General features: G+C 37.6%; 1 protein-coding gene and 1 long non-coding RNA gene across 5 annotated transcripts in view; one reads left to right on the forward strand and one right to left on the reverse strand.

Moving 5' to 3' along the window:
• Nucleotides 1-27268, forward strand: part of LOC146395943 (uncharacterized) — a 180578-nt gene that overhangs the window by 101717 nt on the left and 51593 nt on the right. The gene's annotated exons all lie outside the window — the stretch shown is intronic.
• The window catches only part of PLA2R1 (phospholipase A2 receptor 1), a 118712-nt gene that overhangs the window by 49617 nt on the left and 41827 nt on the right, over nucleotides 1-27268 (reverse strand). For all 4 annotated transcript variants that reach the window (XR_014830500.1, XM_085001215.1, XM_085001214.1 and 1 more), the window contains exons 7-11: nucleotides 25858-26052; nucleotides 24484-24641; nucleotides 21595-21693; nucleotides 17351-17463; nucleotides 9750-9919 (exon numbers count right to left, since the gene is read on the reverse strand). Coding sequence is in view for 3 of the 4 variants with exons in the window: in XM_085001215.1 (XP_084857341.1) it covers nucleotides 9750-9919; nucleotides 17351-17463; nucleotides 21595-21693; nucleotides 24484-24641; nucleotides 25858-26052 (735 nt within the window). In the remaining variant the exon portion in view is untranslated. The remainder of the gene's footprint in view (nucleotides 1-9749; nucleotides 9920-17350; nucleotides 17464-21594; nucleotides 21694-24483; nucleotides 24642-25857; nucleotides 26053-27268) is intronic.

Here is a 27268-nt window from a genome sequence, read left to right on the forward strand (position 1 = left end):
GTAAAGTGGTATAATAAAGGGAGACTGGGCTAAGGGAGATATAAACCAAATTTATAATCTTACGTTGTGGGGATGCTTGTAAAGCCAAATAATCAGAGCAGGGTGTGGGAAAGAGCAGAGGTGGTTTTCCTCCCAGAGAAATTGTTCTCAAGTTTGAGAACTCATTTCCCATTGGAGAAGAACAACTATCATCCAGTCCCTTAATGGTGAATCTCACGTTTGAACAGATTCTCTTTACTTGCCTTAACCTCCCTTTACCCCTCTTTACTCTCTCTGTCAAACATGAATGGGAACATTTTTGGTCAGTTAAGAAATTCCAATTCACTATTCTAGTCCCTTCAATTTTGGAAACACTATCTAGCCACAGAGTCAATAGAACAGGGCAGCTGGGAGAACTTCCATCTTTCACCTCTCCAAACAAATACCTGAAAACAAACAAGCAAAATCTATTTGTGGCCTCAAGAAAGGAGGGAATCATAACTGGGCCTTCAGACAATTATTTTCTTCTTCTTCTTTTGTCTTATTGTCTTTTTAGGGCCACACTCAAGGCACATGGAGGGTCCCAGGCAAGGGGGTCCAATCGGAGCTGTAGCCGCCAGCCTACACCACAGCCACAGCAATTCAGGATCCAAGCCATGTCTGCGACCTACACCACAGCTCACGGCAACACTGGATCCTTAACCCACTGAGCAAGGCCAGGGATCGAACCCATGTCCTCATTGATGCTAGATGGGTTCATTAACTGCTGAGCCATGACAGGAACTCCCAGACAATTATTTTCACTGAGGCTGTCTGCTTATTTCCTATTCCCTGCGACCATCCTTTCACATCCTTAATCTCAAGCCCTCAGCCCTAGCCATGTTCCATCTCTCTCCTCTCCTCTGCCACAGAGAAAAGTGAAGCTATTGGGGCAGGGACGGTGAGCTTTCATGGAGTTCTGCATATCTACCCAATACCATGTTAGGCATTTCACATGACTTTTTCTCTATTTAACTTCAAACATTCTTTGAGGTGGATAATTGTATCTACAATTTGTTAATGGAAAAACTAAGGCACAAAGGTGTAGTAACTTGTCTAGCTAGGGCTGTGTAGTTCCTGAGGGTTTGATCTGGAATTTGAAACCAGATTTAACTGAGTCTACAATGACTCAGAGTACAGAGAAGGTGGACATGCAATAAATAGCTGTTGAGTGTATGACTTAATTTCCCCCTCAGATTATGCTTCTCTCTTTACCCTGGTTATATGTCTCTTTGTGAGACCATCACATTTCCTTGAAGATCTACTATCACATCTTTATGAGCTACTTATATAATTATAAAAAGATATGGAAATACCAAAAGGGTGCTCAGAAATGAGGCTCAGTTCACCCTCATTTGTGTGTTAGTCACTTCAGTACTCTGATGAGCCTAAAATGGATAACTATCTATCTGGGGGCAGGACAGGCTTCTCCTTACCATGTGTAGGGCACTTTCAAGAAAACAGATCTGACTTACTCTACTGGGATCCCATTATCCTTGTCACTGACAGAAAATTTCCACTGACTTGGGACAATTGGGATAAATGCTCTGGAATTACCCCAGGAGTGAAACACAACTTTTCTGCAGTGGTATCTAGATCTGGAAATGCAAAACTTTGTTCCAGAGCCTGAGTTATGGATGGATGCAAAATTGTGGTCTCAGTTTCTTTTTCTCTATGAAATACCTGTGAAACTCCAATATAACTTGGAAAAGCTTTTTTTGAATGTCTTAAAGGATGGGTTAACTTGTTTTCTTTCACCACAGAGCAACCTTCATTTATATTGAATCTTTAAGTACAAAGTACATGTTAGTTTCTAATGCATTAGCTTCTCTCCAAATGAGAAAGGCCCTATTTATCATCTTGCCCTTTAATCAGTGGCATTAGTTAGTATGGATTAAAACTGTTTTTTCTGTTTTATCTGAATGATTACTTCCCTTAAAATACCAAGTGCCATAGTCTCTTTGTTGTTGTTTTAGTAAGGACAGAAGGAAATTACCTCTTTATAGAAATAACCTAGCTATGAAGCTATGAAAAAATCCCTAATGAATCAATGGATCTAGACATAAATCATTAATGGCTTCCAACATTGCAAATAGTGAAAAAACTGGATATTTTGTGCCTCCAGATGGATTACACAACCATCTGTGAAATGGTCTTTCCAAAAAAATAAGAATGTCGGACCTGAATCTGGCCTCTGATTCTAACTTTTTAAGAATAACAATGTCAATTTTATACAATATAAAAAGAATAGAGTAACACATTTTAAATGTATTATGGGGACCCATTCAAAAAGCCCAAACTGCAGGAAACTCTATAAGACCAACAACACATTTGCATCTGCAAATAATTTTTTTTTTTTATAATGGAAGGGACAAAGAAGAGGGAAACCGAGAGATTAAAACAGGTAATCTATCAACCAATTACAGTGAATGAACATTTTTTGGATCTTGATTCCAACTGTAAAAGACATTATATAATAGTTATGAGTCGTTTAGAAATTTGAGCATTAACTCAAATTATGGAATTATAGTAATTTCTTTTAGTTGTAATAACTACATTATATTCATGTTTCTAAAAAAGGAGTCTTTATATTTTAGAGCTAATACTGAAACATTTATAGATGAAAAATATGCTACCTAGAATTTATATGAAAAAATATGGGATTTGGGGGTGTAGTGGGAGTATGGATGAAACAAGATTGACCACACGTTGATAATTGATGACACTGGGTGATGGGTATGTATGGTGGTTCATTATACTATTTGGTGAACATAATACAAAGCTGAAAAAATGGCAGAACTATGATTCCATCACAGATTGAATATTTTTATGATATGACATAAGGACAGAGACTTTGCTGAGTTTATAAAAAGCTGCAGACTTTCTGTTCAGTGGTCAATTTATATAGTCAGTATGGTCTGGATTAAGATTCTGACATGGGGACCAAGTTAATGGATTCTTTTGTGACAGGCAGGGAAAAAAATGTGATTTAGGATGGTATTTCTGCGAACTGCAATTTAAAAGAAAAAAGGAGACACAGGGGCTTTTATATTGCTATTTTCTTCAAAAAAAGATTTACATTTTCATCTTATTCAGAGACAATTTACTCAATGTCAATCAGCCTGAGCAGCCAAACTGAGCATCACGATATTATTTTTGCTTCAGGGAAAAGAGAAAAGAATAGTGCCACTCAAATAAATTACAGCAGAAACTTAAGAATGACAAGAAGTTCTGCTTCAATTCTAAATTTTAGACATCCAAATATGCCCCCAGGAAGATAACATTAAAAACTAGAAATTTTGTCTACTCACAATGTATTAATTTATTTTGACAGGTATAGACATTCCTAACAAAATTCCAAAGTATATTAGAAATGATATCTGAATTTTTTCCCCAGTAGTAGTATGTCATGGAACTTTACTATTCTCTGTTTTTTAATAACACTCATACACTTATAGAATGAGAAGATTGCTTATTGAGTGAATGTGATGTTTCTTGTTTAGACTTATGCAATCTTTGGTTTCTATATAAATTTCCTAAACCTATGGTTATACACAAAAAACCTAATTTGTCCTAACTTCATGCATCTAATATGCATCTTGTAAAAGTATGTTTTTTTAAAAAAAATAATAAACCATATATTTTAAAGTCTTTTAGGTTCACAGAAAAATTGAGCGGAAAGTACAGACTTTCCATATACCTCACGCCCCACATACACTACTATTGACATCTCATACTACAATGATATATTTGTTAAAACCTACATAGACACATCATTATCACCCCAAACCCATGGTTTACATTAGGGTTGACTCTTGGTATTGTACATTCTATGGGTTTGGACAAATGTATAATGACATATATCTACCATTGTGATATCATATAGAATGGTTTCACTGCCCACTCCACACCACCCCCCCCCACCAGCCCCCTGCCGCAAATCCTCTGTGCTCTGCCTATAAACCCCTCCTTCCTCTAACCCCTGGAAACCACTAGTCTTTTTATTGCCTCCTTAGTTTTGCCTTTTCCGGAATGTCATTGACTTGGAATTACACAGCCTTTTCAGATTGGCTTCTTTCACTTAATAATATGCATTTAAGTTTCCTCCTTGTCTTTTCATGATTTGATAGCTCACTTCTTTTTAGCACTGAATTAATTTTCCATTGTCTGCATGTAACACAGTTTATTCACTCATCCACTGAAGGACATCTTGATTGCTTGCAAGTTTTGGCAAGTATGAATAAAGCTTCTATTAAAAATCTGTATGCAGGCCTTTGTGCAGACATCAGTTTTCAATTCACTTGGGTAAACATCAAAGAGTGCAAGTGCTGGATTATACAGTAAGGGTACATTTATTTTTGTTAAGAAACTGCCAAACTGTCTTTGAAATTGGCTACACCAATTTGCATTCCCACTAGCAATGTATGAGCGTTCATGTTGCTCCAAATCCTCACCAGCATCTGGTGTTGTCAATGTTTTGGATTTTAGTTATTTTAAAGAGTGTAGCAGTATCTTGTTTCAATTTGCAATTTTTCAATGACATATAATATTGAATATGTTTTCATATACTTACTTTCCATGTGTGTATATACTTATTGTTGTTGTTACTTATTGTTGAATTGTAAGAGTTCTCTGTATAGTTTAGATAACAGTCCTTCATTGCATGTGGTTTTTACTAATATTTTCTCCCCATCTGTGGCTTATCTTCTCATTCTCATGACATTATCTTTCTCAGAGCACAGGTATTAATGACATTTTAGTTTTAATGAAATCTAGCTCAGCAATTATTTCTTTCATGGGTTTTGCTTTTGGTTTTGTGTCTAAAAAGTCATTACCATATCCAAGGTCATGTAGGTTTTCTATTATGTTATCCAAAGGGAGCTTTAAAGCTTTGTGGGTTTTGTTTTTTGGGTTTTTTTTTGCCATTTCTTGGGCCGCTCCCGTGGCATATGGAGGTTCCCAGGCTAGAGGTCAAATCAGAGCTGTAGCTGCCAGCCTATGCCAGAGCCACAGCAATGTGGAATCCAAGCCACGTCAGCAAACTACACCACAGCTCACGGCAACGCCAGATCCTTAATCCACTGAGCAAGGGCAGGGATCGAACCTGCAACCTCATGGTTCCTAGTCGGATTCGTTAACCACTGGGCCACGACGGGAATTCCAGCTTTGTGTTTTATATTGAGGTCTATTATCCATTTTAAGTTAATTTTGTAAGTGTGTAAGCTCTGTGTCCAGATTCTTTGTTTGTTTGTTTGTTTTCCAAAGATCAGTTGACTATTTTTGTATCAGCATATTTCTAGACTTTTCATCCTGTCCTATTGATTTATTTGTCTTCCTCCCTCCAAACCACATCATCTTAATTACTGTAGATTTATAATAAGGCTTGAATACAATAAGGTAGTGTCAATCCTTTGACTTTGTTTTTCTCCTTTAATACTGGTTGGCTATCCTGGGTATTTTGCTTCTTCATATAATTTTAGAACCAGTTTGTTGTCAATATCCACAAAATAACTTGCTGGGTTTTTGACTGGGATAGCATTGAATCTATCAGTCAATTTGTGTAATACTGACATCTTGACAATATTGAGTCTATCTATGTACATGGAATCTCTATTTAATTCTCTTGATTTATGTCATTAAAGTTTATAGTTTTCCTCTACAGATCTTGTACATATTGTTAGATTAATACCTAAAAATTTCATTTTGGGGAGTGCTAATGTAATATGTTTTTAATTTAATTTTTAATTTTTTGTCTTTTTGGGGCCACACCCACAGTATATGGAGGTTCCCAGGCTAGGGGTAGAATTGGAGCTGTAGCCGCTAGCCTATGCCACAGCCACAACAACACCAGATCTGAGCAGAGTCTGTGACCTACACCACAGCTCATGGAAACACCAGATCCTTAACCCACTGAGCAAGGCCAGGAATCAAACCTGCATTCTCATGGATGCCAGTTAGATTCATTTTCACTGAGCCACAATGGGAACTCCTGTTTTCAATTTTAAGTTTCTCCTTTTCATTGCTGATGTACAGAAAAGCAATTGACTTTTGTACATTAATTTTATATACTGCTATAAGAATTAAAAAAGAAAGAAAAGAAAACAATAGGAAAGGAGCATAGTAAGCTAAGCAATACATAGATTAGATGTATTCTGGAAAGAAGTAGGAAAGGAACCAGGGTGTTCCCTGTGGATGCCCGATAAACAGATGCTTCCCTGCTCTGAAGGTTTTTCCTTGTGTTTTTCAGTCAATATTTAGCAAGAGAGTCAGTAAATTAACAATTATTGGCAGACTGGTTAATGCAGAGGGGTCAAAATGCAGAAAATCATCTATGCCCTGTGTGAAGATAGTAAAGCCTTGAGAGACAGTCACAAACACATGTCAGAAGGGTTTATAATAAAACATTAAAAATTTTCGTATCCTGCAAATTTATATAATTTATTTTCAGTTTTAGGAAATTTTTTATCGATCCTAATTTTCTACATAGACAATCACATCATCTATGACAAAGTTTTATTTCTTTTTTTCCAATCTGTTTGCCTTTTATTTGTTTTTCTTGTCTTATTGCATGAGCTAGGACTCCTAGTATAGTGTTTAAAAGAAATGTTGATAAGAGACATCCTTGCCTTGTTTCTGAGCTTAGTGGGAAAGCTTCTAGTTTTTCACCATTAAGCGTGATAGTGTGAGTTTTCTGTGGATGTTCTTTACGAAGCTGAGGAAATTCCCCTCTATTCCTTGTTTGTTAGATTTTTTAACATAAATGGATATTGAATTGCCAAATGTTTTTTTCTGCATCTATTGAGATGGTCATGTCATTTTTCTTTGTTAGCCTATTGATTTGATGGATAACATTAATGATTTTCAAATGTTGAGTCAGTTTTGCATACCTGGGATAGATCTCATTTGGTCATGGTGTATAATTCTCCTTATACATTGTTGGATTCAATTTGTTGATATTTTGTTGAAGATTTTTGTTTCAATGTTCATGAGAGATATTGGTATATGGTTTTACTTTCTCGTAATATCTTTGTCTGACTTTGGTATTAGGGTAATGCTGGCCTCATAGAATGAGTTATGAAGCATTCCATCTGCTTCTGTCTTCTGGAAAAAATTGTAGAGAACTCATATAATTTCTTCATTAAATGTTTGGTAGAATTGACCAGTTAAACTCATATAAGCATGGTGCTTTCTCTTTTGGAACATTATGAATTGCTGATTCAGTTTCTTTAATAGATGTAAGTCAATTCCAATAGTTTATTTCTTCTTGTGTGAGTTTTAGCAGCCTGTGTCTTTAAAAGAATTGGTTGCTTTCATCTAGGTTATCAAATTTGTGCACATAAAGTTGCTTGTGGGAGTTCCTGTTGTGGTCAGTGGGTGTTCTCATTGTGGGCTCAGTGGGTTAAGAATCAGACTAGTATTCATGAGAATGCAGGTTTGACCCCCAGCCTTGCTTAGTAGATTAAGGATCTGACATTGCTGCAAGCTGCATTGTAGGTTGCAGACATGGCTTGGATCTAGCATTGCTTTGGCTGCTGTGTAGGCCTGCAGCTGTAGCTCTGGTTCAGCCCTTAGCCTGGGAACTTCCATATGCCTAAGGTATGGCCCTAAAAAGAAAAAAAAATAATAAAGTTTCTCATAATACTCCTTTATTATCCTTTTAATGTCCATGGGATCTGTAGTGATGTCTCTCTCTCTTTTTTTTCCACTTATAATATTAGTAATTTGTGTATACTCTCTTTTTTCTTAGTGATCCTATCTAGAGGTTTATCAATTTCATTGATCTCAGAAAACCAACTTTTGGTTTATGGATTTTCTTTGTTGATTTCCTGTTTTCAATTTCATTGATTTCAGTTCTAATTCTTATTATTTATTTTCTTTTACTTACTTTGGATTTAATCTGCTCTTCTTTTTCTGGTTTCCTAAATAAAGTGGAATTGCTTTTTATAGTGATTAATTACTGATTTTAAATATTTATTCTTGTCTACTATACACACTCAGTGCTATAAATTTCCCTCTAAGGCCTGCTTCCTCTGTAACTCACAAATATATTTTCATTTAATTTAAAATATTTAAACATTTCTCTTAAGATTTTTTTCCTGTGACCCATGTGTTATTTAGAAGTCCATTACCTAATCTCCAAGTATTTTGGAATTTTTCAGATATCTTTCTGTTATTGAATTCTGGTTTAACTTCATGTGATTTGAGAGCAGACAATGTATGGTGTCTATTCTTTTAAATTTGTTAAAGTATGTTTTATGACCTAGAGTATAGTCTATATTAGTGAATGTTCCATGTGAATTTGAGAAGAATGTGTCATCTGCTGTTGCTCTTGTTGGATGAAGTAATATATAAATATCAATCATATCCATTGATTGACAGTGCTGTTGAGTTTAACTTTGTCCTTATTGATTTTATATTTGCTAGATCTATTTCTGATAGAGGGTTGTTAAAGTCTGTAACTATAATGGTAGAATTATCTATTTCTCCTTGCAGTTCTATCAGCTTTCCCCTCATATATTTCACTACTCTGTTGTTAGATACATACACATTAAGGATTGTTATATCTTTTTTAGTACTGACTCCTTTATCTTTGTGTAATGTCTATTTCTATCCCTGAAAACTTTTCTTGTTCTGAAGTCTGCTCTGCGTCAAATTAATATAGCGATCCCTGCTTTCATGTGATTAATGTTCACATGAATATCCTTCTCCATTCTTATATCTGTCTTTATTTTCAAAGTGGGTTTCTTGTAGAAAACATTTACTTAGGTCTTGGATTTTGAAGCACTCCAAAAATCTCTTTTAATTGGTATATTTAGTCCTTTGACTAATTATTGTTATATGTTAGACATAATGCTGTTATATATTAGTTGTAATACTAATACAACTAATAGTTCTCTTTCCTCAGGGAAGAGCCCGAGGCCTCTACCCCATTTCCTCCAGACACAAATTTAAAGGTAGCCTATTGCCTAATGTCTATTTGGGTAGTCCTGATTTGAGATCCACAGGTAAGAAATGCATCCAAATAGGGCTTACATTGAGGTAAAGGGATAGTGGATCTAGGTTGGTGACCTAAGATTAATACAAAGAACTAAAGCTTGTCCCACAGGGTCTGGTTCAAGTGTAGATTGTGGATGAAGCCGTTAGTTTCTCTGGAACGTACTAACCTAACACAGTTTCATGCTTTGGGATCCAGAGATGAGCACAGGAGGGTGAACTAATAGAACTGTAGCTCTGAAATCCTGGCTCAAGTACCACAGAAGTCCATGGAGGAGATGGACTAGCAAGAATGTTACCTAAGTAATTGGTCAACATGCCACAGCAAAGTCACTTGGCAGTGACTGTGAGCTGATTAGATATGCTCAAGTGTGCTCATTTACCATGCTCTGAAGTATAACAGAAAATTCTGGATGGAGTAAGACCCTAGGACTCTTGGACAATGAGGATGAATGGGGAGAAGACTTTAGGAGAGAGAAACTGAGCTTCCTGCTAACAAAGGCATGTGTTGTCTTAAGTAATGAATTTATACCTTAAGCTTGTCAAATGACTCATATGGATTACACTTTAAATATGACCAGCCATATATCAATCCCTGAGAACCTACAGTAAGGTTTTAGTTATTTAGGCATTAAGAAAACATTGAAGAAGAGTCAAAAGAGGTCTATCATGAGGTGGATGGAATTTTGAACAAAGAAAACAGGATGGAGAAGTGGTGTTAAGCCTCCTCTACTCACGGGGCTGACGTGCATTCCAGTGTGTGTATTGCACTGGCTCTGACTTCTGTCCTGCTGTCTTCCAAGTATATTCTCCTGTATTGTTTTGATCTTGAAGAGCTATCCAAAAATAAGTGTCCTTCGTTTTCACCACATTACTGATCAAACTGGTAATAAAAGCCTGTTCGAACCTTAAGAAGGAAAAAAGGAAATGGTTATAATAAGTTTCTGGGTAAAAAAAAATATATTAAAACGTAATGATGTGCACAGAATGGCACCAGTTAAGCATTTCTCATGAATTCTGTAGAATGTGGAGCAGAAAAATTCCCAAAGACACTGAACATTAATAAGTGCTAATCATCAGTGCAATTCCTGGAAATGTATGAGTGAGGAGAATTTGATTCTCAAAGTTGGGGCTCAGTTCTTTCAAGGAATAGAGTCCAGCTCCAGTTTCAGAGTGTAGGTAGTAAAGTCCAAGAAGCTAGCAATGTGTTCTTGGTGCAACATGTGCCCTATTTTGTAATTAGGTCACACGACACACACCATGCCATAACATGCATATGCTGGAGAGTTGACAGCAGGGAGAAAGAGGGATATTATGTTTTTCTGAATAAGCATCTGCCACCATATAGCTACATGCACCCACCCACCACACTTGTCTGGTAAGAATGGAGCAGAGATTGGAGTAGTAATTTTATGTCTCCCAAATCAGTTTCCAGGCACATGGAGTCACTGGCTTATTCAAATGTGTTCAGATGTGCATGCTCACTGAAGATAAATTTAAAACCCTAGGAACTAATCCAAGGAAGTACACCCACTATATTCCCCAAACAGTTGAATGAATTAGTGTTCACTGACTGGTGGCAGTGCTCCCTTCCCAGCATGAATACATCAAAAACAGATTCTAAACAATTTGTATACATACTTCCACATGAATACCTACTAGAAACATGTATTAAAATTTAACTAGCATTTAAATTTTAAGCTAAGGTGGAAATCATTTTGAAAAATTTATTTTTAATACATATATTGCTTTGAAGAAACACCTTTCAAACAGTGATAACTTTTGACCAGAACTGCTGAGTCATTGGGAAAGGAAAGGCCTGATGAAATTATCTAGAAAACCTAAGGAGAAAGCAAAGTAGACTTTTTAATCAAATTTTGCATTTTTTTTTTCATTACCACTCATCTGTAACTTGCTAAGGAAAGCAAAAGAAATGGGGTCACTCAAGAATAGAGGATCCCCAAAGGAAATAGGGGAGAAAATAGGGGAGAAAGAACCCAAAGAAGCAAGCTTTTAAACTGCCTTATGAACATTCCTAGCAATAGTTCGTGATATTAGGCATCTATGATACTCATATTTGTAGAGTGTATGCTTTAGTAAATATTTTCTGCAGATACTCTGTTGATAATCTAAATAGCATACAGTTGAGATTGGAAAAGTTCTTTTCAATCATATTATAGTGGCAGAACCCTATGTAAGCATGCTTCAAAAAGAAAGTATATAAAAGTAAATACTGTTTAGGTCTAGGTGCTGTGGTCTTCCTATACTTCCACTGGTTCATGCTCTCATAAGATTGGATCTGTCTTTCCTTCTCTCCTCTGAAGCTGAGTAGCATCCTTATCATGCCCAGCTGGTGCCTGAAACAGCAATGCTAGGGGGCCAACAAGACAGTGTGCCATACAGGCTATGGTTTGGACCACTATTTATTGTGCTGGTTCTAAACCCAGGCTGGTTCTTCCATTACCTTCTACTGTGGCATTTATCAGATAATGGAGAGAGATAATGTTGTCTGAGAGCTTGGCCTCTGGTATCATTATTCATGACAACACTTTGCTTTTGTGCCCTGTTGGTTTCAGATATATTTAGTCCTTTCTGATTTGCTATTTTATAACAATTTACCATTGTTCAAAACAATACAAGGGGAGTTCCCGTCGTGGCGCAGTGGTTAATGAATCCGACTAGGAACCATGAGGTTGCGGGTTCGGTCCCTGCCCTTGCTCAGTGGGTTAACGATCCGGTGTTGCCGTGAGCTGTGGTGTAGGTTGCAGACGCAGCTCGGATCCCGCGTTGCTGTGGCTCTGGCGTAGGCCGGTGGCTACAGCTCCGATTCAACCTCCATATGCTGCGGGAGCGGCCCAAAGAAATAGCAAAAAGACAAAAACAAACAAACAAACAAACAAAAAAAAACAAAAAAGCACGCTTCAAAAAAAGGTATTTTATACTTAAATCTCTAATTTAACATTTTATTTCTTCATAGCCAGTGACATATGTAGCTGAAAAAAAGATGTTTCTTTCTCTTCTGCGAATAACACAGCACTTAGCAGAAGGCAAAACTTAATGATTATGATTGTAGTACCTCAAACAAGAGATTGAAGAAACAATATGTGTTGGAAATAGCTTCAGTAGAAGGACATTTCAATTTAAAAAAAATTACACACATATATGATAATCTAGTTGGGGGGACTCAGCTTTGAACTGGGTAGTTGCAACTGTATTTCTCCCAATAAAACAATTATTAACATTTTTGATACCATTTTCAAATAACTAACTTTATTGCTGAATTAATACAAAAATGATAAACTGCTTTCTTTTATTTATTTATTTATTTTTAAATTTCCTTCTTTTAAAAAAGAATGGCAATAGAATATCAGTGGTTTTCAAATGGAGGCATGCATCATGGTCACTATTTGAAATTTTTGGTGGCATTCCTCAAGAACTAGAAATGTTAAGTTTTTGGATAGTGTTTCTTTCAAAAGACTAGAAGAAAAATATAGAATTAGAAAATACACCTAATACATACACAGGAAATAAACCTGGAAGAGCAAATTCTAAACTGTTAGTGATAGTTACCTTTGGGAAAGGGAGTGGGATTAATTGCGAGGCAGAAGGAGTGGAGGTAAGGGGGCACTTTCACTTTTTAGTTGATATTCTTCTGGCTTGCTTGAATTTACACCAATGAGACTGCTTCCATTGTGTAATTTTAAGAAGGGTGACCAAAATGTGTTTTGAAAAAGAAAGTTAACTGTATCCTACCAAAAAACCCAAATACACCTGTTAGAATTAATAAATTCAGCAAATTGCAGGGTACAAAGTTAACACACAAAACTCCATTGCACTTCTAAATACTAATGATGAACAATCTGAAAAGGAAAATAATTCCACTAATGACAGCATCAAAAAGAGTGAAATACTTGGTAAGGAACTTGACCAAGGAAGTAAAAGACTTGTACATTGAAAACCACAAAGCATTGCTGAAAGAAATGAAAGATACAAATAAGTGGAAAAAACTCCTATATTCATGGACTGGAAGAGTTATTGTTAAAATGTCCATAATACTGAAAGTGATCTACAAAATGAATGGAATACTTGTCAAAATACCAATGATATTTTTTATGGAAATAGAAAATTCATATGGAATTTCAAGAGATCCTGAACAGCAAAACAAACATGAAGAAGAACAAAGTTGGAGGTCTCACACTTCTTGATTTCAAAACTTACTAAAAAAGTACAGTAATCGAAACGTTGTGGCATAAAGATGAACATATAGACCAATGGGATAGAATAGAGAACCAAGAAATAAACCCTTGCATGTATGGTCAAATGATATTCCACAAAGGTGCCAAGACCATTCAATGAGGAAAGGCCAGTCTTTTCAATAATAATGTTAGGAAGACTGACAACACCTACAAAAGAATGCACTTGGACTCTTACCCTACACATTTTACAAAAATTAACCCAAAGTGGATCAAAGACCAAACATATAAACTAAAACTATAAAACTCTTAGAAGAAAACAAGGAAAAAATTTTCATGACATTGAATATGGCAATGTTTTCTTTGATAAGACACCACAAGCTCAGGCAACAAAATAAGAAAGGATAAATTGCGTTTAATCAAAATTAAAAACTTTTGTGCATCAAAGGACACTATCAACAGAGTGAAAAGGCAACCCACAGAATAGGAGAAAGTATTTGCAAATTATGTATCTGATAAGTGAATAATATCCAGAATATAGAAAGAACTCCTATATCTTAATGACAAAGAACAAACACTCCAATTCAAATATGGGTGAAAGCCTTGAATAGACGTTTCTCCAAAGAAGATATTCAGTTGCCAATAAGCACATGAAATGCTCAGCATCACCAGTCATTAGGAAAATGCAAATCAAAACCACAATGAGATACCACTTCACATCCATTAGGATGACTATTAGGTAAAAACAGAAAATAACAAGTGCTGGCCAGGAAGTGGAATAATTGGAACCCTAGTGCACTGCTGGTGAGAATGTAAAACTTTGTAGTTCCTATGGAAAACAGTAGGGGTGTTCCTCAAAAAATTAGAAATAGAATTATATAATCTATAAATTCCACTTCCAGATATATGACCACAAAATAATGGAAAGTAGGGACTTGAAAGATATTTGGACATTCATATTCATAGCAGCATTATTCACAATAGTCAAAAGGTAGAAACATCTGTGTCTATTGATGAATGAATGGATAAAGAAAATATACTACTGTGGAATGTACAATGGAATATTATTCCCTGCCCTAAAAAGGAAGGGAATTCTGACACATGCTACAACATGGATTAACCTGGAGCACATTACGCTAAGTGTAATAAACCAGGCAAAATAGGACAGCTACTATATGATTCCAGTTATGGGGTCCTTAGAGTAATCAATTTCATAGAGACAGAAAGTAGGACTGTGGACGTCAAAGGCTGGGGGCAGGGGGATGAGGAGTTAGTGTTTAATGGATATAGAATTTCAGGTTGGTAAGATGAAAAAAGTTCTGGAGCTGGATGATGGTGCCGGTTGCATAGTAATATGAATGTACTTAATGGCCCTACACTGTACACTTAAAATAGTTAAAATGATAAATTTTATGTTATGGATACTTTACTACTACTAAAAACAAACTGTAAAAGTGAGGGATATGGCAGGGCTGTAAAAATGTTTGAAAATAATGCACTTTTAAACTTAGGAGAACATAAGATATGGCAGCAGTTCTTACTTTTGGCAAAATTCTCAAAATCGAGTGTCATTTGGATTATTTTGTACAAATATTCTGTGGATGACTGATTCAAGCTTTAGATGTATATGCATTTAGTTATCCATGGTAACTTTGGAACCCAAGTTTTACATTTGTGCTCTGTCTGAAAGCAAAATGGCCAGGCCTGAAAACGTTTTGTAACACCAAGCAAATAAAATTCTGTTATTCAGTAATAAGGGTTTATTTTTCTTCCCCTCTCTACTCCACAAAGTGTTAAAAGTCCTAGGCCAGGAGGAGTTGCCTGATAACAAAAGAAATACGTAATTTGTAGCAGGTGGTTCTAATTGTGCCCATCAAATCTGTCGCTCCATTGTGCAGAAGAGTGGAAAATCAATTAGTGACTACAAGCTTGGGTACCGGTGAGTGACAGGAGTGTCTTAACTCAAACAGGAAATCAGTAATGGAAGAAAATGATTACCAAGGCTGCTAGTGGATATTCCTGGATCTGAGGAGACTTTCCATCTACTCCCAACCTTCTCAGACAAAAGATGTTGTTGAAAAATATTCCAATGTGTACTGTCACTCCAAGGACAGTGTGGTGTGGATCTTTGTTTCTTACCTGATAGGATCTGAATGAATAAAAATCAAGAGCATAGAGCCCTTCCTTGCCTCAACTTGCGTATCTTGTGTTGGAATCATTGCTTTGGATGTAGACATGTTTGCGAAGCAGTGTACATGCATGTAAACTGCCTGAGAGAGTGGACTCACTGGGACTAGTGTGTAGTCCCTCTGAGCTTGGATTGTGACTGAGTAGCATGCCAGAGCAAGGTCACCCAGGGGACCGAGGAGGGCATGAAAACCAATTTACCTATAGATTGCTTTAGAGCTGGGCCACTAATTAGCTTTGGCTACTGAATACAGCTCAGCAAAGAAAAAAATGTATAGTATTCACAGCATACTATTGTATTCAGTTTTGGGGGAAATGAAATAGAGGAGGGTTTTTTTTGTTTTGTTTTTTGTTTTTTCCCAGACACTTTCTATCATTTGAATGAGGTCCCCAAATGATTCTTAGAAAACGAAATGTTTGAACTGTAACAAACTTCTGCCTTACTTGGGGTCACTTTGCACTACGAATTATCTGGAATGTCACTTTGAGTTTATCCATTTATTGTGTTATTCCACTTTCTTCACTGGTTTCATATGTCTATGTTCTATCTCTTTGGTGGCTGGCCTGCAAGTGGCATTGGGACAATTACACTATGCCTTTTATGTCTTTTGTACAGCGTGCCAGTGTTTCATATAATGCCTCTCACAATATAGATGTTCAGTAAATAATTTTCAAATAAACTCTTGACTGTTGTTTTTTGCATAGTCAGATAACATATGAAAAGTAATTAACACAGTGCCAGGGATGCGATAGGCACTTGACGAATATTACACAAAAAAAGAAAGGAAAGAATAAGACGTAAAAGCAGGTAACATAATTAGACCCGTTTTCTTCAGTGAAAAACATAATTAATTATAATTAACAAAAGAGCATAACTTCATTGGTCAGGTTCCTGAATAAATTCCAATGTTGATTCATTAACTGGAGGACTTCCAGCCCAAGGGGCTCTGGAATCCCTTTGGGTGAGTGAATAGGTTGAGGCTAAAGGCTTCCTTCTCCCTGGTATTTACTCTGGGAAGGAGAAAAGTAGGACCGAAAACAACACTGAGATACATCAGAGCTGGTGCTATACCCCCAAGTAAAGAGTCTCCTGAGAATAAAATGTTTCACTAGGCAACTCATTTTAACAAATGCTGTCTATGTGTGCATGTGTGTGCGTGCGCATGCATGCACATTCCTGCGCATTGTTTGGAGGAAAGACTGGGAAAGAAGTTTGGAGGTAAGAGGACAATGGTACCAATTGTCCTGTTTCCTAGTCTTCAATGAATATTTTTTAAAAAAGCAAGTGACTAGCTTGGTGGATATAGTTTCCTGTGAAACCACTAAAGAGTTCTACCTTGTTTTGTCTTTAGCTTGGAGGAGTCAGTCTCCCAGCCCTCACTGTCCTCCTGGCATTGATAGTGACACTGAGGTCTCTTCTGATGTGGGTACTTTAATCCCCTGCTACATACGCTGCAAAGTGTATGGAGTGTAAAAAAAGGCACAGTTTCTCCGTATAAAGACGCCTGGGCACAGAGAAATCTAAATCTAAACACAGACCTGAGAAGCAATGGGGAAGCATTTGAAAATCCTCCGCGGCTTAGTTTTACTTTTGTTCTAAAAAAACCCCACATGACTTACAGTCATTACATTCAAAAAGTACTTCATATTTAATTTTTCTATTATAAGCACTTAGATAAAATATAAATACAACTGAATATATCAGCAAAGCTATTAATAAATCTTCATGGCAAGTAAAAGTCATCTTAAATTTTACTATTTGTTACTGAAAATTCAATTTAAGAATAACATTGTATGATTTAAATTCATCTCAATCAATAATTTAAATAATTTAATACACTAATATATAGTACCCTTCATATTTTGACAAGTTACTGCTTATGGCTAGATCTTATCATTCTGAGAGCCCTCATGTCAAAAAAGTACAGTATGTGTCTGATAGAAAATTTCGGTTTTACCTATTTGTAATGGTTACAAGTGCTGGAGGACAGTAGTAGCCACTGGAGGCGTGGTCAAAGCTTCGAAGGACGGTGTCAATTTTGTAGCAGAATCTGCCATGTCTCTCCCATCCCTTCAGCAAAGAAAAAGAAAATTAAGGACATAATATGATTTAGTTAAATAGAAAAAAAAATATATTTTTGGAATATTCTCATTTACCTCTTTCTTCTTGACTCACTTGACACTCAAAACTTGAATCTTTATCTTGATAGATTTATAATAGATTATTCTATCTGGTGATGCCATTAGCTACAGCCACCTCTACATTTATTTAATTAATTCTTAAAACCTATAAGTTTTAACGAACTTAAAATCTTAAAACTCAAGACCTCAAACAAATGAAAATTAAAGGACGCACACTCAAGCTCTCCACCCCACCTTTCTCTCTCTGTTCAGACTTATAGGATTTCATGTAAATGGTTCCTATGGGATGGTAGAAATCAAAAGTTTTGGGTTTTTTGTTGTTTTGTTGTTTTCTTTTTATGGCCATACCTGGGGCATATGGAAGTTCCCAGGCTAAGGGTCCAAGTGGAGCTGCAGCTGCTGGCTTACGCCACAAGCATGCCAGATCCAGCCGCGTCTGCCACCTAAACACAGCTCACCGCAGTGCTGGATCCTTAACCCACTGAGTGAGACCAGGTATTGAACCCAAATCCTCATGGATACTAGTCCGGTTCATTACTGCTGAGCCGCAATGGGAACTCCGAAAGTGTTGGCTTTGAGGACAGAATGCATGGGCTTGAATCCTGGCTCCACCATCATGTGACCTTATGTAATCTTTCCATGTCTTAGTTTTCACCTCGGCAAATGGAGATAATAAAAGTATCCATGGAGCTGTTCTGAGACTCAAAGGGAGACAGTGTGGGCAGAGACCCTGGAATAGAGCCAGGAACTCAATATGAGCAAAGGAGACATTCTAGATAACAGTGTACTGTATTTTTTTTCAACTTTCTTTCCCATTTCTTCATATCATCTCACTGAGATTCACTGAGATTAGGGGCGTGGATAAAGTCAGAAATTACTGTACGAATTAGTCTGGAATGCACTACTGGTGCAATCCAGCATGGTCTTGACTGGGTCAGCAAGCTTCCAAGCAGAGATTGGCTAAAATGTTTTTTTGGGAAAGATTATTCCTAAATCAATTGGCTGGACTTTTAGAGAGAAAGTGAGCAAGTTTTGGCACCTAGACAGAAATGACAAATGTGCAGCTGTATGGCTCAGATCTGGAAGTAAAGAAGGTTGCTCTATTCTTTAAAATCATACTTTATAGGAGACGTAGATTCATTAGTCCTCTATACTTCAACTGAATTATTTTAGTTCTTTTTCTTCCAATATTATAAAAACATATCACTTCTATCAATCTATTTTTATGTATTTGCCAGTTTTAAAATATGCTTCATTTTGTGTCACGCCCCTACTTGCCAGATTTTGATCAGATATAAAATGATTTCTGCTATGCTACTCAGAAAAGGTCTTGCAGTAAATCAGAGAAAAAAAAAAAACAAACTGATTTTAGAAATAAGCTATTTCTGTTCAAAACATTATTAAATGAGGTGTGGATCACAGGAACACCACATTCAGCCCCCCAGGATGTGCTCTGAACCCACCCCCTTAACTTCTCTGCCCGCCTTATCTGTGTGAGTAATTGACAGTGTCAGCCAGAGCCCCTCTGTGGGTCACTCCAGATGGAGCAGGGAGGTTAGACGGCTTTTGTATTTGGAAGGACAGGAGCAGAAAGGCTGATAATTTGACCTTTCTGACAAAGTATCCCTTCTTCATTAGTGGTTTTTAGATCACAGGCTGCTTGGCAAAACAAAAAAAAAAATCTGAGAACTAAACAGTCTCAAGAAAAGGAGGGGAGGGGATGTGGCATAGTAATAACCAGAAAAACAAAGACTCTTTACTACAAGCCTTTGTCCACACAATGAAAGTGGGAAGAATAATTGATTGTATTTGTGAATATCCTTTGTACCCGAGGTGCCATTTCATTTTAAATGTAATGATCATGGTGACAATACTAAAACAATTACTCGTATTATTTGGTACCCCAAAAACAGACTCAGAAGTAAGATTTTTAAAAATCTTTGCTTCAAAATTATTAAGGTTTATTTTATACGTTGATTTTGCATTGCAGACTGTTTAGAGAATTGCACTGAAGTAACTGGCTAAAAGAAAGAAAACTTTCAAAACCATATTCATATAGCTGCATGAAGGAATTAATGGCATTCTGACATGAAGTTAGAGAACTGGCTCTGAACTAAGAATCCTTAAATATTGGTAAGGCTGTTCAGAAAAAGGAAAGCAGTGTACAAAAATCTGAGTAGAACATCAGTCGTTTCTTCTGTGTAAGAAGTTAATTACCCTGTCAACACAAATAAAATATATTGAGTTGACCTGAAAGCCACATAGGGCAGATTTTTTTCCCCCCAATATTTCTGATAAGATAGAAATTAGATCATCAGAGATCAGCTATAATTAATTCAAGAACTATACTCATTAGATCAAATGTTTGATCACATGTCAGCCATGGCACATGTATTGTTTAGCTAAAGTATGAAGAGTGGTTAATATGCTTACACATTGATTAGTGAATCAAATGCAGTTTCTGGAGAAATGGGTCATCATTTAATTGGAACATAAGTAACTGGATTAGAAGAGAAAATAATTAAAAGAGAATTGCATAAAAACCAGGTTTGTGAAAACTTTGAGACTCATACAGCATAAAAATCTCTAATAGTTAAATCCAAAAACTGTAGGGGGTGTGTGAGAGAGAGAGGAAACACATGTGCTAAGGACATTGACAGGTAAATTTTTTGTAACTTACTGCAGAATATTGAATGTATTTTAAGAAGTTTAAAAGAGTATTTTCTACCTCTAAAATTTAAACAAAGTATTAAGTATTTTTTATTATTTCAAGTACTGAAAACAGTACTTTAAGTACCAAAAAGTTATTTAAAATACTAAAGTATTTTTTTGTTTTGTTTTTTGTTTTTTGTTTTTGTCTTTTTGGTATTTCTTTGGGTTGCTCCCGTGGCATATGGAGATTCCCAGGCTAGGGGTCCAATCGGAGCTGTAGCCACTGGCCTACGCCAGAGCCACAGCAACGAGGGATCCGAGCCGCGTCTGCAACCTACACCACAGCTCACGGCAACGCCGGATCCTCAACCCACTGAGCAAGGGCAGGGACTGAACCCTCAACCTCATGGTTCCTAGTCGGATTCGTTAACCACTGCGCCACGACAGGAACTCCCCACTAAAGTATTTTTATTATCCTTTTACCAAATAGTAAATATATTGCAAACATGCACTTCTCATCATCATCATATTTTATTCAAATATTCAAGTAGGATTTCCCGTCATGGCTCAGTGGTTAACGAATTCGACTAGGAACCATGAGGCGCAAGTCTGATCCCTGGCCTTGCTCAGTGGATTAAGGATCTGACGTTGCCATGAGCTGTGGTGTAGGTCGCAGACTCAGCTTGGATCCTGCGTTGCTGTGGCTCTGGTGTAGGCCGGCAGCTACGGCTCCGATTAGACCCCTAGCCTGGGAACCTCCATATGCCGCGGGTGTGGCCCTAGAAAAGGCAACAAGACAAAAAAATTTTTAAAAATTCAAGTATAAGAAAAGGGAAGGGGGGAGTTCCCTGGTGGCTCAGCAGGTTAAGGACCTGGTGTCATCACTGTTGTAGCTCAGGTTCGATCCCTGGCCTGGAAACTTCTGCGGCCAAAACAACAACAACGAAAGGTGAAAAAGAAAGCAAGACTGGGTGCAGGTGCAGAAGGTCACTCTTACTCAAAGGGATGCGTTTGCTTTCGCTCTGACAATCTTCACTGGAAGATAATGAAAACCATATGTGAGGCAGGGCAACCCATGACAGGCATTGTTTGTACAGATGGTATAACAGGATCATTTACATTTTTTTATCTCAAAAGAAAACTAGTCTTGGGTGGAAGTGGATGGTAAGACAAAAATCCTTCTCAGAGCTGCAAATCCTCCTGTGTCTCTTGCTAATAATTATCTGTTTGTTAAAAGTAGCCCATGCTCAGAACAAAAGGAGAAGGGAAGGAAAGAAGGAAGGAAGGGAGGGAGGGGAAAGAGAGGGAGGAGGCAGTGAAGGCAAGAAGGAGAGAGACAGATTCACTTTAAATCGATGGTGGATAAATCGTTATAGTTTTGAATCCCTGTGATGGTCACAGCTCTTACCTCTTGACAGCCTGATTCAGTGTCAGAAAGGACATGGCCTGCTTTCTTACAAACGTAAAAAAGTGTTTCTTCGCAATTTTTAACTTTCCAATCTCCCTCCTGAGGAGAAAAAAAGTTTCAAGATGAATGAATACAATCCATCATTGATGCTGATAATAAACATCAATTATCTTGAATATAAGTGGGATTAATAATGTGCTTTCAGGATGGGGTAATATGTCAGGACCTTGTGTTTTCATTAGAAAAGGTTGATTCTCTCTCTACAAACAAGTGAGAGGTCTGGCTTTACACTAAGCTGCTCTCATTTTTTTTTTTTTTAAGATGGGATAAGTAGTGATTGTCAAACTTTTGTGGGCACCAGAATCACCTGGAGGGGTTGCTAAAACACAGACAGTTGGGATCCATGTGTCTCATCAGTAGGTCAAGTGGGACCTGAGAATTTGCATTTTTACCAAATGTTCAGGTGATGTTGATGCTGCTGGGCTGGGGGCCACAATTTGAGAACCACTTGGATGAAATTATCTCCCTGACCAAGTGAGAATGCTGCTTCTTCCTCTCCTCAACCACTTCTTAGTATTAAATTGAATGCTTTGCTGCTTCTATGTATAAACCTGGTGCTGGGGAAATGCCCTAGATAACATTATCATAGCTGAACTTCATGTTCAACCCCAAGTGTCCTTCTTCATCATGAATTCTCCAAAGCCCTACTCCATTTCCTCTTTATATAATAGGCATATACCTTCATGTCGAATCCTAGTCCTAATGAAGGCTGTTCTCATATCCTTCATTAATAATGAAATACTGGCGTGCCCTCTGTGGTATAATGGATTAAGGATCTGGCCTATCTCTGTGGCATTTCAGCTTTGATCCTTGGCCTGGTGCGGTACGTATAACTAAAACTCAGCCAGTGAGTTCAGCAGCCATCAAAGAGCTTAGGTCTATTCTCTCTCTCTCTCTCTCTCTCTCTCTCTCTCTCTATATATATATATATATATATATATATATATATATATATATATATATATACATACACCTTACAAATGGCTTGGGATTAAGTGAATTCTGTATAATCAGAGGTTTTAGATAAATGAGAGACTAGAGCATAAGGGTTAGCATGATAGTAAGAGTCCATTCATGTGAAGAAAAGAGCAAGATTTTTCCATGGATTCCCAATTTTTTTTTTTTTTTTTTGTATTTTCTTGGGCTGTACCTATGGCCTTTGGAGGTTCCCAGAGCTGCAGCTTCTGGACTACACCAGAGCCACAGCAACTCGGGATCCGAGCCACATCTGCAACCTACACCACAGCTCACGGCAACACCGGATCCTTAACCCATTGAGCGAGGCTAGGGATCGAACCCAAAATTTCATGGTTCTTAGATTCGTTAACCACTGAGCCATGACGGGAACTCCTGGATTCCCAATTCTTAAAGAGGTTACACACTGAAGGTTTGGGATGGAAATGCTATAAAATTTGGTTGTGATGACCACTGCACAACTATAAAATGAAATAAAATTCATTGAGTAATAAAACAAACGAACAAACAAACAAAAAAGAGATTACACAAAATGTTGAGATCCTTTTAACTTAGGTGATGGAGCTTCAAAACCATCAACTTCCAGAGAGATTCCCAGACTCCTTTGTTCTTCCCCTCATCTTCGCCATGGTGGTCCATGGCACCATCATCCACCAAAATGGCAGGTGCTCAACTAGAAACCTATCTCTCTCTCACTTCACATCTACTTTAGCCACAGTTTCTATATGCTAGAGGATCCTTGAATCTGTCTTCTTCTCGTTCTGTTTTTTTTTTTTTTTCTTTTTAGAGCTATACCTACAGCATATGGAAGTTCCCAGGCTAGGGGTCAAATCAGAGCTGCAGCTGCTAGTCTACACCACAGTCACAGCAATGCCAGATCCTTAATCCACTGAACAAGGCCAGGGATTGAACCTGTGTCCTCATGGATACTAGTCAGACTGCTTCTGCTGTGTGGGAATCCCTGTCTTCTTCTCTCCATATTCACTTCCCTAATTCAACCACAGGAGTAGCCTCCAAACTGGTTTTTCTGCTTCTGTTTTTTCTCTCTCCAATCTATTGTCTATATAGAAGCCATAGTTACTCTTCAAATGTGAATCAGGGGAGTTCCTGACGGGGCTCAGTGGTAACGAACCTGACTGACTAGGATCCATGAAGATGCACGTTCGATCCCTGGCTTTGCTCAGTGGGTCTGAGATCCTGCATTGCTGTTTCTGTGGCTGTGGCTTTGGCTGTGGCTGGCAGCTGCAGCTCTGATTTGACCCCTAGCCTGGGAACTTCCTCATGCCGTGGGTATGCCCCTAAAAAGCAAAAAGCAAAAAAAAAAAAAAGGATCAGATCATGCCCTTTGTCTCCTTGAAGCCCCTTAGTGGTCCTATCCTGGACAGGTGAGGCTCACATTTCCACATTCTTCCTGCCCCATCTTCAACCACCTCCCTCACCATTCATACCTCCACACCACCCTGGTCTCCTTTTCGATAATCAAACTTGGCATACCTTGGTCTGCCTTTGGGCAGCTGCCACCTTCCTGGAATGTTCTCTTGATCTTCAAGAGTTTTTTTTTCTTCAGTCCCTGCTTAAATGTCATCTCTTCAGAGAGCTTCCTTGACTGTCCTGTCTGAAATATCTGTCCCAGTCCAAGTTTCTCCCATCTTGAACCTATTTCCTCAGAGTTATCATCACAACCATAATTGTCCTTATTTTTTTTTGATTGTATACACTTACTACCTAGCATGGAAGCCCTCTGAGGAACAGCCACTGTGCCTGTCTTGGTCTCTGAATGGACCAACTCCCTGGCATAGATGGCCCTCAATACAAGTTCAGCAAAGTAAGCACTGAACAAATGAATCAACTTACAGATTGCTCTGCCGAAACACACAGCTGGCTTCTATTTGGAAAAATTTGGGGCTCAAGTGCGTGCCAGTTAGTAAAGGTGACTGAGGAGCCATTAGACCATTCAAAGGAAACTGGGATTTTATTGCTGCTCAAACCAATCCATGTTTCTGATGCATTTTCTGTAAGACATAAATGTAAATTACTTACAAGAATCCTTGTATCTGCAAAGGAGATAGCACACAGGGGCTACTACCAATATATACCACTTGGCATGTGATTTCTTCTTTGTTTCTTCATGGGATGAAACTTATTTTAAGTTTTGGTATAGAATACTGCCTTAAATTTTCCACCCTTAATCTATCCAGCACTGCAGGGACAAGGCTTAAGCAAATCAGCTCGCTGGGACTCTAGTTTTCTTGCTACAGTGTGGAAGACAGGTCTGAAAAGTCTGGTTTTCTTTCTGGCTCTAAGAAGGGAAAATATAAAGTTCTGCTGGATTAAGAAAAGGGCACTTAAAAAAAACTTTTAACTTGTTTAATCTGTTGTTTAATTTACTTTTTTTCCCTTCTCCTTTGCCCATGGGAAAAAAAGGAGCAGAAATCCTTTGAAGCATTGTATGGGAGCCATGGGGTTGTTGGAAAAGTAAATAAAATAAAGCTCTCCATTCTAGGTAGGGTGAAAAGATCCCTGGTATCTGAGAGAGGTCCCAGTACCTCGATTATGAGATGGAGGTAGCCACAGGAGCAAAGGGTGAGGAAAATGACAGAAGGAGCTTAGTTTTCACTCCAAAGTAATACCTAACATTGAAAAGTCCATCAGAGGAGATGCTGGAGATTTTTTCCATTAAAAAAAATTTATTCTAAGTCAATGTTTTCCAGCATAATTCTATGTTAATATGTGACTTAGGATCTGCTGGGTGGAGCCCTAGGATCTTGGAACCTCTGAACATGTTACACAGCTTGAAAACCAGCATGCCAAACAACTGACCCATTTTCACTGGCTTTAAATGATTTAAATCCAATCATTTTTGTAAGGAATTTCCTTTAGTGCCTGGATTACATGGCCACAGCACACTACTGCTATCTAGTGCCCATAACACTAAATTACAGGTTCAGGTTTTTTTTATTTGAAGTTTCAGAAAATGAGCTTTGCCTCTTAAAAAGAAAAACAAAAACAGCCTCTAATATATCAGGAATATGTGAAATGTCACAAAGTTTCTGAACATGTGTTTTGTAAAAATCTAATCAATTTGCACTCCTGGATATTATTTGGAAATTCAGAATGTATGTGCTATAATCACCTTTAAACAGCTTATTTTTTTTTTCGACTCTGCTAATAAAGATGGTTACTATATTGTATTTCATACCTCTTAAACCAAAGACACTTGATACTCACCATCTCCAAGGAGAGTTACAAGAAACTCCACTTCTGCTAACGAAGCTATGTCTATTAATGCACTGTTATCAGACTGGCAAGAATGCAAAGCCTCATTCCAGGTCTTTTTCTCTTTCTGAAGTTTATAGCAATTACGATTGTGGGGATTCCAGCCAGGCTCACAGTGGGTGGCATAATATTTCCAAGCATCTTTTTCTTTGTAAACCAACAGAAAACAGTGTCATTTTTCACAATTATTTTAACATTACTTATTATCCCCAATATAAATTACCATAATATATGCTTATTTTTTTTTAATTTGAAAAACAGGAGTTCCCATCGTGGCTCAGTGGTTAATGAATCCGACTAGGAACCATGAAGTTGCGGGTTCGATCCCTGGCCTTGCTCAGTGGGTTAAGGATCCCTCATTGCCTGTGAGCTGTTGGTGTAGGTCGCAGACGTGGCTCGGATCTGGCATTGCTGTAGCTCTGGTGTAGGCCGGTGGCTACAGCCCTGATTAGACCCCTAGCCTGGGAACCTCCATATGCTGCAGGAGCGGCCCTAGAAAAGGCAAAAAGAGAAAAATAAAAAAGTTCATACAACCAAAGTGAGAGTTAGGGCTAGATATAAAATTAGCTGTCCATTAAAAAATCTTTTTACATGGAAAACGGAGTATTATGGAACACAGTTTAAATGATTTTAAAAGATTTTATATTACAGTATCAGGTGGGGCAGCTATTCTCTTCTGAAAAGAGTCTGAAATCCTGGCCACTTCCTCTGGAGCAGAGATGACAAATAGCTTTCATCTTGAGGGTCTGTCTGAGTGCCTCTGATGTCCTTCTGTGTTCATATAGACCCCAGGTTTGACTTACAGGAAAATAATGCCATGACGCTTTGACATTGGCAGGGAAGAAAGTTGTGTGCATGCCAATTCTATCTTTCCTCCTAGAGGAGCTTGCCCCCCAGCCTGGTGACAGCATTTTTATTTTATTAACCACAACTGAATGCCTCCCTTTAGCACTAATTCAGTTAGAAACAACTTCACTGCTAATTTGGGAAAGAAGACATTCTTTTCAAATTGCTTCTAGGACTCTGGCAGTGATTAAATCTTAATGGAAGAATGCTAGAACATTTAGATCTACCCCAGTAGATGTAATGAATTTAAAAATGTGGTCACAGAACACCTTTAAAAAATGAAACCTAAGCTTCACTCTAAGATAAAAAGATAAAAGGGGAAATTTTCTGACTGATGCAAAGTGGAGACAAGAGAGAAATCTGGGGACCCTGGAAGCACAGTTTGAAGACATTAGACTAGCCAACAAAAGTTTTTGTTGAACTTGAAACAGCAAATAATCCAAACAAACATAGCTTAACTGCCCTTCCTTCTGGTCTCTGACCTCAATTAATCAGGAGAGCAAATAAAATAGAAGAA

This window comes from Sus scrofa, chromosome 15, assembly GCF_054392235.1.
Source record: "Sus scrofa isolate SSC_HxYL_T2T_F1_AM1 chromosome 15, Sscrofa_HxYL_maternal_Yorkshire_Landrace_v2.0, whole genome shotgun sequence".
Lineage (NCBI taxonomy): Eukaryota > Metazoa > Chordata > Mammalia > Artiodactyla > Suidae > Sus > Sus scrofa.